The sequence below is a fragment of the Danio rerio genome, chromosome 12 (assembly GCF_049306965.1).
Source record: "Danio rerio strain Tuebingen ecotype United States chromosome 12, GRCz12tu, whole genome shotgun sequence".
NCBI lineage: Eukaryota > Metazoa > Chordata > Actinopteri > Cypriniformes > Danionidae > Danio > Danio rerio.
In genome coordinates, this window is record NC_133187.1 from 43,042,501 (window position 1) to 43,063,862 (window position 21,362).

The 21,362-nt window shown below is 34.4% G+C and overlaps 1 protein-coding gene across 10 annotated transcripts in view; it reads left to right on the top strand.

Annotated features, from left to right (window-relative positions):
- Positions 1 to 21,362, top strand: part of LOC101886358 (cadherin-18) — a 433,737-nt gene that overhangs the window by 343,624 nt on the left and 68,751 nt on the right. For all 10 annotated transcript variants that reach the window (XM_021480410.3, XM_073918841.1, XM_073918837.1 and 7 more), the window contains 3 exons: positions 3,357 to 3,524; positions 11,674 to 11,861; positions 18,410 to 18,663. In XM_021480410.3, coding sequence (XP_021336085.2) covers positions 3,357 to 3,524; positions 11,674 to 11,861; positions 18,410 to 18,663 — 610 coding nt within the window. The remainder of the gene's footprint in view (positions 1 to 3,356; positions 3,525 to 11,673; positions 11,862 to 18,409; positions 18,664 to 21,362) is intronic.

Below are 21,362 nucleotides of genomic sequence, written 5' to 3' on the forward strand. Positions count from 1 at the left end.
CTACATGCACTGCTGAAAGACTTTTTTTTCTGCTGTGCATCAAATAAAGACACGTTTAACATTATCGATATCCACAATCCACAAAAACATTGCTGTATCCTTGGAACATGAACTTGCAGACTCCTTGAACAACAAGGAAATAATTGCACTTTATAATTTAAAGCTGACATGGCTTGTTTTGTAATTTATTGCTGGCTATGCCATCTGAAGAATGGCGTGTTGTGAATGTTGTGAACATCTAGTGTGATCTGACTGTGGGTCTGTTCAGTCTATGACTTAGAATGAAGAGAGAGATTTGACTGAGAGAAAGAGACACAAAAGCAGACAGGAAAGGAATGGACAGATACTGTGTGATTCAGAGATGTGTCTGGATAAATGTGGGCTTCTCTGTCAGTCTGGATTTACTCTTGATTCCAATTTCTACCTAAAGCCATGCTCACACTAGTGTTTAACTCTTGACAGAATGTTAAATCTGATTGCATTATTCACTGATTTTCTTACCTTAAACCCCAAACATCCAATAGGCAATTTGCATGTTATTTTATTTTATTTTATTATTTCATTTTATTTTATTTTATTAAGATGTATTTGTATTTTATTATTTTAATTTTAATTAAATTTATTTATATATATATATATATATATATATATATATATATATATATATATATATATATATATATATATATATATATATGTTTTAATTGTATTTATTATTTCATTTTTTATTTAAAATAAATACATTTTTATTTTAATTTATTATTATGATATTATTTAAAAATATTATTATTTTATTTTATTTTAATTTTTTATGATTATTATAATTAAGTTGTTTTTAAATTGTTATTGTTTTCTTATTATTTACATTTTCTTATTTTATTACAAAGTATAGCATTTTGATCAAGTAAAGGCAACATTTTTCAATTTGTTTTGCAAAAACATACATTTATGGTAGCAGTTTTTTTTATTTTTTTTATTTTTTTATTTTATGAAAGTTGAAAATGTTGGATGATCTACATGCCAGTGTACCATTATAGTATTCATAAATAAACAATACCTTTAATGTTTGTATATGTACACCCCAACGTAAAATGGCAAAATATGCTAAAATAACCTTAATTTTATTGGTTGTTGTGATTGTTGACACTTTTACAGGTCAAACGGTTCAGACATGTTGAATTTTATTCGTTTATGCATTTGGTTCCAATCGCCTTGCATAGTACAGCTTTAAAAGTCACAATTACTTATAGATAGGCAAGTGAATTCATTTAGTGTCTGACAGACAAATATATCATGTAACTATTAACTGTATAATGAAGAAAGAACCTGTATTCTATATTGTAGATTCCACGGTGACATTCTATGTTGCTTCTGGACACCAAACATATTTAAGAAAGCAATTCCTTATAACATACAAACATTTTATGCGACTCCCCTGCTGAAAAATCCAGCTTAAACCAGCCTAAGCTGGTTGGCTGGTTTTAGCTGGTCGACCAGGCTGGTTTTAGAGGGGTTTTGGCCACTTCCAGGCTGGTTTCCAGCCATTTCCAGCCTGGTCTTAGCTGGTCAGGCTGGGAGATGACCAGCTAAAACCAGCTTGACCAGCCTAGCCAAGCTGGGAGTCCAGCCAAAATCAGCTATATCCAGCTTAAACCAGGCTGGTCAAGCTGGTTTTAGCTGGATTTGGCTGGTCATTTTCCAGCCTGACCAGCTAAGACCAGGCTGGAAATGGCTGGAAACCAGCCTGGAAGTGGCCAAAACCCCTCTAAAACCAGCCTGGTCAACCAGCTAAAACCAGCCAACCAGCCTAGGCTGGTTTAAGCTGGATTTTTCAGCAGTGTCTGAATGTAAATAAAAATGGGAAACTTTTTTTGATGAATGAGAAATCAATAAAAATGTATTTGACCTCCACATTTAGCACCAAGATGCCAGAAAAACACTTCATTATTTTTTTTACAAAATTTAATGCTATATATATATATATATATATATATATATATATATATATATATATATATATATATATATATATATATATATATATATATATATATATATATATATATATATATATATATGTGTATATATATATATATATATATATATATATATATATATATATATATATATATATATATATATATATAATTAATACATTTGGTATGTAAGCTGGAGGTTAAAATATTCAAGGCATTACATTAAACTTAAATGTCATATAGTAAAATTGTGTGTATCTGTGAGTGTGTGTATGTATGTGTGTGTAGACTATGATTCATTTCACCAGTGCTTCAAGGTTTTGTTGTCATTTAAATGATAGTGAAAAGCAAACAGAAAACTGACCTTGGCAGAGGATAAACCTTACAGACACAACAGCACTTACCTGCTTTATTTTAACGAGCCTTGCAAAACAGTCACTGCTGCACACAATTGTTATCCTGTGGTACACAGCTACATGATGAAATCAGACACTGGTGTGTGAATGAGGGCATTTATTCAAGGCTTTTTGATTAAATGTAGATTTGTGTACAAATTATATTTGGAGGTCACGTGAAGTGCTTTTAAATATGCATTTGTATTCCATGTTCGATGTGATCTCAACCGAAACACAACGAATGGGCCGGACATAGAGTAGCTCCTCCCCTTTAAAAAAAACTGTTAATAGCGTTGTTTTATCACCGCCCTGTCTGTGAGAGTGGATGAGCTCAAGTGCATCAAATGAAAAGCAAATGAGAAGCGTATTGAAGGGGGCGGAGCATGTCGTATACTAGTGAGCATTTGATTGGTTGTGATTCGATGGGAAACTAATGTAGAAAGTATAAAACCATTGATCCATTTAGGTGAAAGTTTTATATATTAACGCAAATTTTGTCACTGCTTTTGGAACAAAACACACATTTGCTTCGACTGTTTCAGGGTTGCATGAAGCCTCGCTTTGACCACCACTAACTAGACGTAACTCAGGAGATCAAGGGAATACAAGGCAAGTTCTTCAGAGACGACTTAAATAAGTGAGGAACACAGACAAAGTGACAACTTAAATACACAGGCTGGAACAAGTCACAGGTGATTAAAATTAAGTAAACAAGAACACACGAGGAAGAACAAAGGTAGAGGGGAAACACTGAGACCTCTAGGGGAATGGAGACAAAGTGCAGGATGGTGACAATATGTTGTAAATATGGGCATAACAGGTCCCTATTTAAAATATTGGTTTGTGTTACCAAACTGGACTGAAAAGGACTGAAGGACACAGGGATAGGGTTGTTTGCAGCCTGTTGCTTTAAACGCTGCACTTACAGTGCAGATTATGTACATTACTCTGAGCATATGTTTGTACATATGTTTGTGTTTTGCAGGTATCATCAGAACAGCTCTGGCAGACATGGATCGAGAGGCGAGAGAACATTACTCAGTGGTAATTCAAGCCAAAGACATGGCAGGGCAGGTGGGAGGACTGTCGGGCTCCACCACGGTCAACATCACCCTAACTGACGTCAACGACAACCCACCCAAGTTTCCTCAGAGTGAGTAATGTTACACACCATAAAAACAAAACACACTGCTGGAGATGGGCATCAACAGATGTTAGTTCTGCTTCAAGACCTAATGAGCATTCTAGTGAGACAGTATTATTAGACGTCATATGGCGGTCTTCAAAGAGTACTGTTTATGTAATGCAGATACAGTGTTCCAGAATTTATCTTTCAGATAAATTCCAGTAAGCCGCATTTGTGTTAAAAAGAAGTTTAATAGCCCTGGTATACTTTAAACAAAGTTATTTTTCGGTCTTCAATGGAGGGCAAAACAAAGTTTTAAAAGGCTAAAGTGACGGCATACTGTCGACTCTGGGGTTGCCACAGTGGAATGAACCGCTAACTTATTCAGCATATGTTTTACGTAGTGGATGCCCGGCCAGCCGCAACCCAGAACTTGGAAACATCCATACACACTTATTCACACACATACACTATGGCCAGTTTAAGTTACCCAATTCACCTGTACCACATGTCTTTGGACTTGTGGGGAAAACTGGGACACTGAGAAAGCCCACGTCAACACTGAGAGAACATGCAAGCTTCACACAGAAATACCAACTGACCCAGCCGAGGCTCGAACCAGTGACCTTTTTGCTGTGAGGCGACAGCGCTACCCACTGCTCAACCGTGTCGCCCCGATAAAAAAAATGTAATGAAGATTTATTTTTATTTTTTACACTTTGACACCCCTGCGATCCAGTAGGTGGGGTTGTAAATGTGTTGCGCTGCTAAACACATTTAATTATTTTATTTATTTTAATTTTAAATCAAACATTTTCTGCTTTAAAGTTGTATTATTTATTTCATTTTATTTTTAAACACAAAGTGTAAATTTGGGATTTTCGAACGATAGGCGGGGTTATAATTGTGTTGCACTGCTTAAAAATCATATAAATTTGTATTTGATTTATTTTCTATATTTATTTCAGTTGATTTTTTCAGTTTATATTTAAATACAACGTGTAAAATTTGGGATTTTCGAACATACAGACACCCCCGCGATGCAGTAAGCAGGGTTGTAACTATTTTGCATTTAATTTAATTTAATTTAATTTAATTTAATTTAATTTAATTTAATTTAATTTAATTTAATTTAATTTAATTTTTTATTTTATTAATTTTATTTTTTTATTCATATTTTGTTATTGTTTAATTTTATTTTTAATTTTTGAACATTCTGACACCCCATGTGATGCAGTAGACAGCATTGTAAATGTGTTGCACTGCTTTAAAGTGTAATTTAATGATTTCATTTTCATTATTTAATTTTATTGTTAAATAGGAAGTGTATAATTTTTTATTTTTAAAAATTCTGACACACCCACGATGCAGTAGCGTTGTAAATGTGTTGCACTGCTTTTAATTTTTATTTAATGTATATATAATAGTTGTCTAATAGTTGTCTAATCATTGACAGCTTGACTAAAACAAGTCTACATTTTGGTTGTTAGTGAACATTTAATAGTCTAGTTTTGGGCTTTAGGAACCGGAACATAATATGTCCCCTTTGAATGACGAATCCAAAAACTTAATCAACACTAGAATAAACCAGCCAAAAAGTGTCAGCTGGTCTTAAAAAAAAAAAAAAAAAAAAGTTATTCTGAACATTCCATCCAGACTGAACTTTCCTAAGGGAGTCTGTGAGATGTTGAAGGACTTTTTGATTATTATGATTTAGATCTTGGCGGGAAAAGAACGGAAATAGCTTGACCTCACTTTTCTCCAATTCTTCATCTTCTGCAAATATCCTCGTTACTGTTTGAAGGTTAACTATACAGTATGCAGTTGTAATGCACTTTCTTCTCTCCCTCAAAGTAGGCTCCTTCCAGACATTCATTAGTAAACTGTTCATTTTATGGATACAGTGTAATTAGGCAGCAGCGATGAAAATATACTTTTTACACCGTAGATGTGCTCTCAATATTAGATGAGTCATCATATAAATTGTGCAGTACGGTGTAATTTTTTTACCATTAATTAGCATGAAGAGAATTGATGCAGGGACAGTGCGTTTTATTGTGTAAGCATCCAATTATGAGTCTTGGATCTTGAAGTATTTTTTGTGCAGTCTTATTTTTATCTACAAAAACAGAGCACCACAGCAGTGTTCTCGAAGGAAAATTATATTCATTTGCTTCTTAAACCAAAAAATATTTTTTACGGAAAATATAAATAAACCTCTTAAGAACGATTGAGGGTTAGGATGTTAAGCAAAAGCACAGCAGATGCATCTGCAGAAAACACAAGCCATAAATGAGTTCACTACATTTAAAGTTAAAATTAAGTTAAGATTTTTAAGCTTTTGTAAAGAAGCCTCATCACCAAGTATGCATGTATTTAATCTAAAATACAACAACAGCCAAATTGTTTAGTTTAAAATAGCTTCCTATATGAATATATTTGATGAAAAAAAAATTTGAGAATGAGAAATTTTTGAGAACCAGATATATATACATCTGGTTCTCAAATCTGATTGGCTGATAGCCATGTTATATTCCTGTTTTATCAGCACTTGTACAGCCTTCAGCTTCCTATATGAATTTATTTGAGAAAAAAAAAATTATTTGCCCACATAGAGTGATAGCAGATCAATAAATTCACTACATTTTGACAAACAATGCAGCTGTTGGACAACATAGTGTACTTTTGAGGCTTTTCAAGGCGAGAATGTAGTTGTTTAGATTACAACTATGCAGTTTATTTATAAGGATAGTGCCTATTTTTAAATATTTGTAATTTCAGATTCGGCGCATCAGCGGCCATTAGCCTGTCATATTGAGTAGAGCAAAGATAGTTGTGCCAAAAGATGGCGACGGAGAGCGCATAATAAGTCCTTAGAGGAGAAAAACTTTGTTTTGTAATTGTATTTCAAACTACAGCTGATTAAATCATTTTAAAACGGGTAAGTGACAAGAGTGATTATTGTGATCTCCCTATTGCAACAGAGAAGTACTCGGAAACTTCTGTAGACTGATGGCATTTCATGCCGTTCAGCCTTATAATTCTAAAATGTGAGCAAAATAACTTGATTGTCATCACTTTAGACATTACGCCAAAAAATGATTCAAACACTCGCTCTAAAGTGATGTTGGTGAATTAGTAACGGCTTCTGCTTTTCTGACATGAGCTCCAGATGTGAATGGCACAAATAAAACTAGTTCCTCTTACAAAAGGATCAATGAGACTCTCAGTGTTTGATTTTCTGTTTTATACACGGGTATGCCATAGAACTGTTGTATAAATCCAATATCACAATCGTAGTAGTGCGAAATGACTGTATATTGTCACCAGTGGGACACTAAGGCACTCGGCCTGTGGCTTCGAGCCATCGCACGCCTACCACCAGTGCCGATATACAGCCATATCACCTTGCTATAAGTGTGATATTGCTCATATAATCAGAAAAATGCTATGAAGAAAATTTAGGCCAAATTTTACAGTGTGTTTGTTTGAGAAAAATGTACTTTCATATATTCATTCATTAATTCATTCATTTTCTCTTTGGCTTAGTCTCTTAATTAATCCGGGGTCGCCACAGTGGAATGAACCTGCAACTTATCCAGCACATGTTTTACGCAGTGGATGCCCTTCCAGCTGCAATTCATCTCTGGAAAACCTATACACACTCATTCACACTCATGCACTACAGACAATTTAGCCAACCCAATACACCTATACTGCATCTTTTTGGACTGTGGGGGAACCGGAGCACCCGGAGGAAACCCACGCGATCGTGGGGAGACATCCAAACTCCACACAGAAACGCCAATTGACCCTGCCGAGGCTCAAACCAGCGACCTTCTTACTGTGACACGACAGCACTACCTACTATGCAACCGCGTCACTTAGTTTCATATATAATTAAAGTATAATATTGATGTGCTTATAACAGGAATATCAGTTTAATTGTTGATTGTTTTTATTCATATATTTGATGCTTTGTTTTATAGTTTTATAATGTAAAAGCAATATGAAACAAAAAAGTGGTAATAATACTGCTTCATTATTACTTTATTAATAGTATTATTCATGCTGATTATGTAAAATTATTGCTTTGTGTCACCATTTTGGTTGATCACAGCTCAAAGTTTGCATTTTATTCTAAATGCAAAAAATAACAGCGATATTCTGAAATATTTCAATGTAAAATAGCTGCTTTTTTAGTAAACATATTTTAAAATGTAATTAATATGTAAACTATATAATTATATACAGTATTTGTATTATTGATTGTGTAAAATGTCATTTTTGTTTTATTTTGTGAACTTCTGATAAAAATACAACATTTAAGCAAAAATAAAATAAAACATTAATTTCAATAACCATGTTTTAACTTCAGAAGAGTTAAGAAATCATTATTTGGTGAGTTTCAACCCTGATTTTCTTTTACAACAAATAATAAATAATAAGTTTTTCTAAGCAATCATCATTTTCTGGAGAATTATTATTATTATTATTATTATTATTATTATTATTATTATTATTAATGGGGTTTGCCATAGGCAAAGTCCATTCTTACTATTGTGGTTTATTATTCTTCTTCCTTCTTCTTCTTCTTCTTCTTCTTCCGTACACTTTTTCGGCGCGTAACTAGTCCCGCAGCTTTCGTCCCAGACCCTTGAAAGTGGGCTCAAATCGTGCGGCTTTATCGGGAATGGTGTGCTATGACTTTTGTAAGGGGTGGGTGGTTTTGGGGCCCCGCAGGGGCCCCAAAACCACCCCCCAAAACGCATTGACTCAACATTACGCCCAACTTTGACAGATTATAGCGCCAAGTGTGAAATTCATAGAAATATGGGATTCACAGCATCTGTAGGGGGTTGCAGCCTAAGTGAGAACATACCCCGCAAGGGGGTATAAGTTGCACCCCTGGGGCTCTAGGACGTCCCAAAGTGCTCCCATTGACTTACATGGGCCCATTGACTCCCATTCATTTTCTAGACACTCGTAGATACTATTCCCGGAAATCGCCGTAGCGCCAACAGTGAATATCGTAGAGACATGGGATTCGCGACATCTCGAAAGGGTTATAGGAGGCTTCAAACCACACCCCGAAAGGCGGTAAATGTTGTACCCCTGGGGAGCTAGGACGTCCCAAAGTCTCCATTGACTTTACATGGAGCCGAACTTTGACGAATCACAGCGCCGAGTGTGAATTTCACAGAAATATGGGATTCACAACATCTGTAGGGGGTTGCAGCCTAAGTGAGAACATACCCTGAAAGGGGGTATAGGTTGTACCCCTGGGGTGGTAGGACGTCCCAAAAGGGTTCCCATTGACTTTACATTGCCCATTGACTCCCATTCATTACATTGACTCCCATTATAAATGTCATATGTCAATCAAAGTACAGCACTGTCATACAGACTTGGGGGTTGGCTTATTTGACTAGGGCAACCAATCAGCATCTCATTATGATTTTGAAGCTCACAGGCCACGCCCCCCCAAACCACTTAAAGACCCTTAATAAGTGCCCCATTGACTTAACATGGGGTGGGATGTCCCATTGCAGATCCCATTGACTTCCATTATAAAGGTCACACATCTATAACATTACATAGGAGTGTCATAGAGACATGGGGGTGGGCTCATCTGACTCAGACAACCAATCAGCATCTCAATATGATAATGAAGCTCACAAGCCACGCCCCCAAACTGGTCCCATAGACTGCCATTATAACTGCCCTACATGCATATCTTTGCTTAGCAGTGTCCTATTGGCTTGGGGGATGGCTCATCTGACTCAGACAACCAATGAGCATCTCAATATGATAATGAATCTCACAAGCCACGCCCCCAAACTGGTCCCATAGACTGCCATTATAACTGCCCGACATGCATATCTTTGCTTAGCAGTGTCCTATTAACTTGGGGTTTGGCTCATTTGACTTGGACAAACAACCACATTCAAGTTCACTCTACAACCTCGCCCATAGCAACAAAACAGAGTACCCTAGCAACCATTCATCAACAGCTATATCTCAGCATCGGAACATCGTAGAGACTTGGGGATTGGCTCATTTGACTCATGCTAGCAAACGGAACTTCCTTTATGCTACACATGCTAGCAGTGACTAGCTACATGCTAATATTGACTAGCCATGTACTGTAACTTGCTAGAAATGCTTACTAAGTATAAATATTTCATCAGGCAAGTATGTGAGGCTTGCCTAGTAACCACCCAGGGTACCCTAGCAACTGCCTAGCAACCACCCAAATTACCCTAGCAACCGCCTACCAACCACCTAGCAACCGCCTAGTAACGCCTTAGTAAGGGCCTAGCGACCACTCAGGACACCCTAGCAACGCCTTAGCAACCACTCAGAATACCCTAGCAACCACCTAGCAACACCTTAGCAACCACCTAGCAACCACTCAGGACACCCTAGCAACCGCCTAGCAACACCTTAGCAACCACCTAGCAACCACTTAGGACACCCTAGCAACCGCCTAGCAACGCCTTAGCAACCACTTAGAATACCCTAGCAACCATCTAGCAACACCTTAGCAACCACCTAGCAACCACTTAGGACACCTTAGCAACCGCCTAGCAACACCTTAGCAACCACATAGCAACCACTCAGAACACCCTAGCAACCACCTAGCAACCACCTAGCAACCACTCAGGACACCCTAGCAACCGCCTAGCAACACCTTAGCAACCACTCAGAATACCCTAGCAACCGCCTAGCAACACCTTAGCAACCACCTAGCAACCACTCAGAACACCTTAGCAACCGCCTAGCAACACCTTAGCAACCACCTAGCAACCACTCACAACACCCTAGCAACCGCCTAGCAACGCCTTAGGAACCACCTAGTACCACTTAGGACATCTTAGCAACCGCCTAGCAACACCTTAGCAACCACCTAGCAACCACTTAGGACACCTTAGCAACCGCCTAGCAACACCTTAGCAACCACCTAGCAACCACTCAGGGCACCCTAGCACTGTTGCTAGCATGATGTTAGCAACTCGATTAGCATGTTGCTAGCATGATGCTAACACGATTAGCATCATGCTAGCTACATGCTAATTATGTTAGCATGATGCTAGCAACTCGATTAGCATGTTGCTAGCATGATGCTAACACGATTAGCATCATGCTAGCTACATGCTAATCATGTTAGCATGATGCTAGCAACTCGATTAGCATGTTGTTAGCAAGATGCTAACACGATTAGCATCATGCTAGCTACATGCTAATCATGTTAGCATGATGCTAGCAACTCGATTAGCATGTTGCTAGCATGATGCTAACACGATTAGCATCATGCTAATTACATGCGAATCATGTTAGCATGATGCTAGCAACTCGATTAGCATGTTGCTAGCATGATGCTAACACTATTAGTATCATGCTAGCTACATGCTAATCATATTAGCATGTTGCTAGAACCTCGATTACCATGTTGTTGCTTTTTGGCCAGTACAGTGATGCATTTTTTACCCCATCGATTTGCCACGCAAACCCCATTCACATTTCCTTTAGGAAATGTACAATTCTAGTTATTATTATTATTAGTAGTAGTAGTAGTAGTAGTAGTAGTATTAGTATTATTAATTGGTATTAATAATGTTGTTGTTGTTGTTGTTCTTCTTCTTCTTCTTCTTCTTCTTCTTCTTCTTCTTCTTCTTCTTCTTCTTCTTCTTCTTCTTCTTCTTCTTCTTCTTCTTCTTCTTCTTGTTGTTGTTGTTGTTGTTGTTGTTGTTGTTGTTGTTGTTGTTGTTGTTGTTGTTGTTGTTGTCGTCGTTATTAGTATTATTAATATTATTATTATTATTATTATTATTGTTGTTGTTGTTGTTGTCGTCGTTATTAGTATTATTAATAATATTATTATTATTATTATTATTATTTGCTTCTTTGGATCTGGGGATTTTGCTTGTAAAATTGTAAACCTTCCAAACATATTCATCTCTTTTGAAATCCGAAACAACACAAACACCACAACATGTCTGAGCCCTACTGCATTTTGTTTTCTATGTCATGACAGTGATATTGAAATAGTTCTTGAATCGCTCAATGTGGCTTGTTTGAAGGCACAGCCAGAAAGAAACATCACGATCGCTAAGCTTCAAAATGCCATCCAGTCAATCGAACAAACCTCCACGTGGGCTTTGTGTGTCTGCAGAGAATTACCAGGTGTTTGTCCCAGAGTCAGCGCAGGTGGGGAAACCAGTGGGGAAGATCAAAGCCAACGACGAGGACATCGGAATCAATGCAGAGATCAAATACAGCATCCTGAACCCCGAGGGGGCCGCCGTTTTCTCCATCTCCACAGACAAAGACACCAGAGAGGGAGTAATCACACTCAGAAAGGTATTGCTTATTTATCTTTCTTTTTCTTTGTGGTGATTGCAAGTATATCTCCTATTATTGCTTGTACTAGTGCAGTGTTTCTCAACCACATTCCTGGAGCACAACCAGCTCAGCACATTTCCATGTCTCCTTAACCAAACACAACTGATTCAGATCATCAGCTCATTAGCAGAGTCTGAAAGACCTGTAACGGGTGTGACAGACAAAGGAGATATCCAAAACATGTAGTGTTGGTGGACCTCCAGGAATGTGATTGAGAAACACTGTACTAGGGTTAGTGTACATTTTTGAATATTTGATCATTAGCTACAGTATGTTTCCATACAAAGATGTGAATTAAGCTTATGAGTAAAACTGGAATATCACGGCGGTTCTCAACATTTTTACACTAAGTAAAAAAAATCTGAAATGTCTCTCTCTCTGCTGAAAAAAGGTTCCTGACCGCTGCTATACAGGGTAAACAAGACTCAGCAAAGTGTATGTAAAAGTGAGCAGTATATGGTTCATGTAATCGGTGTCAGTGTCCCGATTATTGTCAGCAGTGGCAGTAGTTGATGAGTGCAAAGAGTTCTAGGAGTTGTAGTTTGGTTCAGTGGCAGAATTGTAGTTCTCCAGTGATCTAAAACTGCTCAATCGCTGGGGATCATAAAATTAAACATGGTAAATACAATTTGTACATTAACACTGCACTTTTCTTACAGGTAAAAAAAAAAAACAACAAAAAAAAACAACAACAACAACAACTTAAAACAATAGAATAGTTTTTTTTTTTTTTTTAAGTAAGTAACTATGACTAATTTCATAGTTTAGGGGTTACATTTTATGTTAGAATATAATTTTGTATGCTGTATATAATAATTTCAATAAATTAAATTACATTATAATATTATTATACATTATGATATTATATTAGTATAACATCTATAATATTATAACATATGAAATAGTATTATTACTATTAATAATAATAACCGTAATAATAATAATAATAATAATAATTGTTTTTAATTATTTATTCATTTTCCATTTATATGAAACATTAACATAGGAAGGTGTGGGATGAGGGTAAACAATAAAGTCTGCACAAAGTTATCTAATCAAAAAATACTACAAAATCACAAATATATTAAATAATTTTTCAGGGCAGTTTGTCTGTGACCTTCATAAAAGTTTTATCTGTTCATATATCTGGAATCTGTTAGTTCTTAATACAATTGACCCTTGGGAAATAAAAGGCCTTGTATTGGAAATACTCCACTATTAAACTTTAGGTTTTAACTTTGTCATTTTGTTCAACATATATGAATGATGTCTCAATTGTCGGTACTTATTGAAGAGAAGTGTGCTATTCCTGTAGTTTCCCAAGTAATAAAATGCAGACCAAGAATGAAAAAAACTTGCTTTCAGAGACATATCTTAGAGAGCAAAAACCCATAGTTCACATTACTATTGTACTAAATGTCTCAGACGGCTTATAAACACTTGATTTTGACTTTAAAAGCCATGTAAAATATGAGAAACCAAGCTGAAAAATGCAAATGCGTAGAGGAAAACACTGCATTCATGCCTAAAACCTCATTAGCAAATGACCTCGGGATTGTAATAAGGGCTTTCAGTGTTTCACACTTTTCATTCCAGTGTTTCTTGCTGACAAAAGAACAAAAGGATGGCATAATTATCCCAGGCATGTTGTTGTCAAAATAGCACAATATCATCTGGCAGATATACGCTGGCCTTCACTAATATTGGCACCCTTGGTAAATATGAGCAAAGAAGGCTGTGGAAAAAATGTTTTTGTTGTTTAACCTTTTGATATTTTGCTCAAAATCTGAACAAATAAACTGAGTCTGTGTTTATATCAGAGTAGAGGCTGTTTATTTGTAGTCATGTTCACTGAAAAAAAAGGTGATACGTTGCATTTACTAGACTTTTTAGGGTGAGTGGATGCAAACTATTTCTATAGACTGATTTTAAGCAAACAAATCAAGTTGAACCAAGGTTATAATAGTTTGGGATTTTTCATTAGTTTAAGTTTTTATTTCGTTTTGCCTTTTTGTTTTCAAATCCAGTTCATTTTAATTCATTTTTGGAAGCAGATTTGCTAGTTTTTATTAGTTTCTATAATTTGAAATTGCTTCGTTTAGTTTTTGTTTTTTTATGTAAGGATATTTTAGGTGCAAGATTAAAAATCCACAGAATAAATATTGTATAAAAAACTCAACCATACATTTTTTGAAATATGTATTCAGAAGGCACATTAACACTCCCATCTACCACTAGCAAAATGCCAACAGCCCACAAGATAGCAGCCTTAAGTACGATGTGTGTGCAAGGCTGCTTCTGAGGTTAAATGCACAGTAGTGATCGGAAGTTCAGATCTTTAACATGAATCAGATCTTTTGTGACATCAGGACCACGTTAGGACTAGGCATGGGGCGGTATAAGATTCTGACTGTATGATAACCTTGGATAAAACTATCCAAACACAGTTTCACTGTGTCTCGGTATTGTCATGGGTCAGCACCCGGAAAAACCCACGCCTATACAGAGAGAGCATTCAAACTCCACAAAGATATGTCAACTGACTCATCTAGGACTAACAACCTTCTAGCTGTGAGGCAACAGTGCTTACCACTGAGCCATCGTGACGCCCCCATTTAAGATTTTCATATAAAAAATTAACTTAAAATCTAGGAATCATGTTTTAACTTGATCATGTTTAAACTTGTTGAATAAAATAGGGATATTCTTTGTAACATAAAATATGAATTTTGTTCACTGGAGATAAAAGTTAATAAAACCAGTGAGATGGTCATTAGTAGGAATTAATTAAACTAGTTTTTTTTTTTTTTTTTTTTTTTTGAAGGGTTAAAACTTCTACTGAATTGACATCAAATAGAGACTGTTGAAAGTTTTTTTTTTTTAACTCTAGTGTTTAATATCTACTTGTAAGTGTAGATTTTTTTTTTAAAGTAATGCTTATTGGGGAGTTAAGGTAAATGACTTTGGTTTAAATTGACATATTTTGGAGATTATATACAGTGTGAAGTATATTTTGTACTGTGTGGTATGGATTATTGCCAGATAAAGAAAGCAAAAACTTTAAGTAGTTAAAGTTTGCTAGTGCGCTTATAGAAAAGGGGCAGCGCAGTGAGTAGTGTGATCGCCTCACACCAAGAAGGTCAGTGGTTTGAGCCTCGGCTGGGTCAGCTGGAATTTTTGTGTGGAGTCTGCATTTTCTTCCTGTGTTGGTGTGGGTTTGCTCTGGTTTCCCCCACAAGTGCAAAGACGTCAGTAGAGGTGAGATGAATATGATAAATTGTCTGTAGTGTATGTGTGTGAATGCAATGGGTGTTTCCTGTTATTTGGTTGCAGCTGGAAGGGCATCTGCTGTGTAAAACATAGGCTGGATAAGTTGGTGGTTAGTTCCACTGTGGAGACCACTGATTAATAAAGGAATAAAGAAACTAAGCCGAAAAGAAAATGAATGAACTAATGACTTATAGTACAGTATACCCACAAAAAAACACTACCTGAAAAAAGTTTTGTCGTCGATCCCACATGTAAGAACAACTAATAATAACTTGACTTCTAGTAGATCATTCGGAAAAATGGCAGAAGGTCAATTTTTCCAATGAAATATCTGTTGAACTGCATCTCAGTCATCACTAATACTGCAGAAGAACTACTGGAAGCCACATAGACCCAAGATTCTCACAGAAATCAGACAAATTTAGTGAAGGAAAACTCATGGTTTGGGGTTACATTCAGTATGGAGGCTTGTAAGAGATCAATCAAGACATTTGTGCTGCCCATTACATAAAAAACAACACAGGACAGTTCTTCAGCAGGATAGTGCTCCTTCTCATACTTCAGCCTCCACATCAAAGTTCCTGAAAGCAAAGAAGGTCAATGTGCTCCAGGATTGGCCAGCCCAGTCACCAGACATGAACATTATCTGGGAGAAGATGGAGGCAATAAAGATGACTCCAAAGAATCTTGATGAACTCTGGGAGTCCTGCATGAACACTTTCTTTGCCATGCCAGATGACTTTATTAATAAGTTATTGGAGTCATTGCAGCGATGTATGGATGCAGTCCTCCAAGCTCATGGGAGTCATACACAATATTAATTCTTTTTCCATTGCACCATGACTTTATATTCTATACTGGACATTATTTCTGTAAAGTGACAAGACTGTTTTCTAAGCAAAGTCACACCTTACTGCCCTGAGTAAACAATTAAAAATCAAGACATGATTAATTAAAATAATCTGGAGGCCTTTGCCTTTCATATAATCCACTTCTGATATGAAATAATCAACTAGAATTCAAGCTATTATTTGTTGTTTCTAAAACTTGGATAGGCAACAAGACTTTTTTCAGATGATGTATTCTGAGTAAAAAATGAAAAGAATGACCAAAGAAGTTTTATTCACAGCCTTTTTGCTCATATTTAGGGCAGTGTATATAATCTGTTCAGCAGACGTCTGGTGCTCTTGAGGGCTCAGATGCTCTTTATTGGACTCTTTTCTGAATCCTGAACCTCTTCAATTCCACACTCAGTCCTACGGGTCAGGAAAGCTGCAAATGCGGAGTTTTCCTAAAGCCGGTCTTGTAAATAAATGGCTGCCAGATCTGTCCGACGAGACGTTGCTGAAGGTCAGGCAGGTTTCATGGTGTTTACAGACATGACCCCATCTAGACAGCCATTTAGCTTCTGCAAAAAAAATAAATAAAGTCAGAGACTGACCTCAATATAAACTTTTTGGAGTGTACAAAGCTACTAAAAGTCACCAAGAAAGTGTATAAAATAGACTGACTGAAAGCATAATGTTGTGTGCTGCATATCCAGTAAAGATTGCTTTTTTTTCAGCCATTAAATTAGGTTTATTTTAGTGAATGACTTTACATGATCCATCTGGAGAATGCTTTCAGATTTTAGAGGGATTTACCAATTTTTTTTTTTTGTATTAATTGTATTTTGTGATTCCATCTGGAGAGAGATTTTACTCTGTAGAGTGATTTAATTATTTCCTTTATTACTAATTACTACTACTTTATTCCTTTAAACGTCACTTTAAGCTGTATAGAAGTGTGTTGAAAAATATTTAGTGTAGTAAAATATTATTCACTGTCGTCATGACAAAGATAAAATCAATCAGTTATTAGACATGACTTATTAAAACTATTATGAAATGTTGAAAAAATCTCACCGTTAAACAGAAATTTGGGAAAAAATAAACAAGATTGCTGATAATTCAGAGGGGCTAATAATTCTGACTTCAACAGTATTTTTATTATATATATATATTTATTTATAAGATATATATATAAATATATATTTATTAATAAGAGTGAAAAGTTTAACAGTCTGTATTTTTTATGTAGTTTTTAATTTAATTTAATTACATTTTTTGTTGTTTTGTTTTATTTTATTTTATTTAAAAAAAATTCAATTTCAGCTGTCTGGCGTTATTTTTTAATTATGTATTTATGTATTTATTTATTTTTATTTATTTTTATTAACAAGTATATTTTGTTAAAAAACTGAATATTTTAACTGCCTGGGGTTATTTTTATTTATTTATTTATTTATTTATTTATTTATTCATTCATTTATTCATTCATTCGATTATTAACAATAGTGAAAAGTTTAATGGTCTGTAATTTTATTTTATTTAACTTTATTTTATTTGAATTCAGTTTTATTTTATTTTATTTTATTTTATTTTATTTTATTTTATTTAAAAAAAAAACTGACTTTTAACTGCCTGGGCTTATTATGCGACTAGGCAACATTTAATACGGTGATCTCAAACTCGATATCTGGAGGGCTGCTGCTCTGCACAGTTTTGCTCCAACCCTGGTCTAACACAACTGATCCAACTAATCAAGGTGTTCAAGACTACTACAGACTATTTAGCAGGTCTACTGTTGCAGCCCTCCGGGAATTGAGTTTGAGACAATTTATTAAATAGCTATACTGTAGAACTTGTTGCATCACTTGAGTCATCATGAAAACAGGTTTTAAATATACATTAAAGGTCCCGTGAATTGCTTTAAAATGTGCATTTCTATTCAATGTTTGACAATCTCAACTGAAACATATAGAGACATAGAGTAGCTCCTCCCCTTATATAGCCAATAGGGTTTTGTTTTATCACAGCTTTGCCAGTAAGAGTGATCGAGCTCAAGTGCAGCAAATGAAAAGTCTACTTAAGGGGGTTGAGCATGTCAAAAACTAGAAAGCATATGATTGGTTATGATGTGAAGAGAAATGTGAATAAAGCCACTGGTCCTTTTGGCTGGAAGTGAAAAACTATAAGCTTTACATGTTTATATTAGTTTAATATCCTCTAAATGCGAATTGTGTCACTGTTCGGGGCACACTAGCTTACAGACATCCCAGAAACAATACTAATATTGATACTATCATCTAAAAAACTTTATTTCATGGGAGCTTTAATATTATTTGAATTTACATTTCACCTAAGTCCTATAGTAATATTTGAAATGTGATTCTGTGTCCTGTTTTCTCTTCTCAGCCATTGAATTATGAGAAGAAGAAGCAGTACAGTCTCCACATCTCAGCAGAAAACACACACGTGGACCCGCGCTATTCTTATCTGGGCTCCTTCAAAGATGACGCCACACTCAAGATCACAGTGGGAGACGTGGACGAGCCGCCGCTTTTCTCCATGGATTATTACATTATGGAGGTGTACGAAAATGCTAGAGTGGGCACTGAAGTGGGAGCCGTTACAGCCAGAGACCCTGACAGCAAAAACAGCCCCGTCAGGTGAGCAGAAGCTCTAATCACACCAATATTTCACGCACCAGCAGATCAGACTGCCATACAGGAGTTTTGATTTATTTTGTGGATTAGATGATTATTACAATGATGAATACGTATTAATTTGTGCATGTTAAATGTTTATTTATTTGTTTATTTTATTTTACTTATTTTATTTTTTTGTTCATTTTTTTGTTATTAGTATACTTTTAAATTCAATTTATTCTATTTTGGCTTTGTACTTCACTACATTTTTATTTAACTTAACTTTATTAAACTTTATTAAAATATTTTAACATATTCATACATTGATATTGTGTATTGAAGTATGTTAAATGCTATTATTTAGTAATTTATTTTCTATTTAGTTTTTTAGTGTACATACTTTTGCAAAAGAAAATAGAAAATTAACAATATAATAACAATATTAATCTTAAATATACTATTATATTTATCGTAAATATACTAATGTAAATTTTATTTTATTTTATTATTTTATTTTATTTTATTTTATTTTATTTTATTTTATTTTATTTGTGTAATGTGTGTGTATAAATATAGCACATTTATCGTGTACTCCACTCTCTCCACACTAAAATCTATTATTAATTATTTAATAATTTTTTATTTTATTCTATTGTTAATTTTATTGTTTATTTTATTTTTATTTAACATGATTTAATTTTATTTTTATTAATTTCTTTATTAATTTTATGATAATTCATTGTATAATTCTTATTTTATTTTGTTTTATAATTTTTTTATATATTTTTCTATATATTAAATATTAAACCTGTCAGTATGTGTCTTTTTTCATAAATCACTGGAACTTTTTTTATTTGACTTTAAAGCATGATATACCATTGTAGTTTATTGTTATGATTTAATGATATAATATACTGCTTTTTTGTCGTTGTATTTATTTTTCATTCGTTCATTCATCCATCCATTCATCTATGCATCTATTTATTCTCTACTAAAAAATATAGTTTTAAAGTTAATAATCTTTAATATTTAATTGTTGAAAATGCTATTCTATTAATATTTGTGAAATAGTATACACTATTGCCTATTGTGTACACTATTTATTAACAATATATATAAAAATATATTAATGACGAGGACCGAGAAGTCGTTAATGACATTAACATCCGTCATTAACTATATATGGTTTGCCTGGCCTAGATTGCAAGGCCGGGATTGTGTGTCCTGCACTGTAAAACCCAACATTCAACTTTATCAAATGAAATGAGTATAGTTAACTCATAATTTAATGAAAATTGAACTCACTGTTGAAGGTAATGAGTACATTAAATACCTCATTATTTCAACTTAAATAGAGTAAGTTCACTGTATAGATTAGTTTTTTGTTTTTTTAACTCAAATGGTTTGTCGCAATTGGTTTGCCTTAACTTATTTGGTTTGACAGTACTCAGTTGGTTTGAGTTCTCTTCATTTATTGGGTTTTACTGTGCTGAAATTGCTTCGTTTACTTAAAAAAAGTTCACAGCACTCATTAGGAGTAGTTTTTGAACTTAAATGGTTTGTTGTAATCGGTGTCCTCAAATGGTTTGAGTTACCTTAACTTATTGGGTTTTACAGTGTGAAGCGTGTGTGGGTCTGCAGCTGAATATTATTGGTTAAATTGCCACGCAACATATTATTTGAAAAAATAAAAATAAAAAAAACTATTTTCATTTATCATTACATTTACATATTAACATTTCTTGACTAAAAAAGCTAAAAGTTTGAGTAAATCTGTTTAATTTAGTAGCAAAACAATCTTATGTTTCTCGCTGTGTGTCTCTCATGCCCTCTCATTTCTCACATTTCTCTATAAAGGTCACATTTAATAGGATGACATTGAGTTGATATGACATACAAGCATCTTTCACTGCTCTCTCTCTCTCTCTCTCTCTCTCTCTCTCTCTCTCTCTCTCTCTCTCTCTCTTTCTCTCTTTCTATCTCTCTCTCTCTGCATTTCTCTATGGAGGATATTGTTAATTAGAGCAGTTAAAGCAGCCCATGTTAGCATGTTAGTGAAACACTGCTGCCAAAGGCTCAATTACCTCCACACACTTTAATGAAGGAGAGGTGTTTGCAGGCCAGCTCATAAAAACACCATCGCTTTAGCACTAATGTCATGCTGCCTGCTGAGAGAGAGAAGTAGACCATTCAGATTACCCACAATTCCTGTTTCATCAGACCTGCTAAACAAATGATCAATATCTAGCGCACGGCATAAACCATGCGTGATATACTAGCACATTAAAGTATTGCAATTATTCTGTGATTAATTCTGTTTAATGCAATGTTTTGTCATGTTTAAAAAATGACATATTTTTCATATTTATTTACAGGACAATAAATAAATTTGTTCATGTATTTATTTATTACTGTAAAATTTAGATTTTCTTATATATATTTTCTATATATATATATATATATATATATATATATATATATATATATATATATATATATATATATATATATATATATATATATATTTGACTAACTATATATACTTTCATATTAGAAACTACTGTCAATATGTTAAGAATTAATATATATATATATATATATATATATATATATATATATATATATATATATATATATATATATATATATATATATATATATATATATATATATATATATATATAATTTCCTGAAAACGACTGTAGGTCATTACATTATAT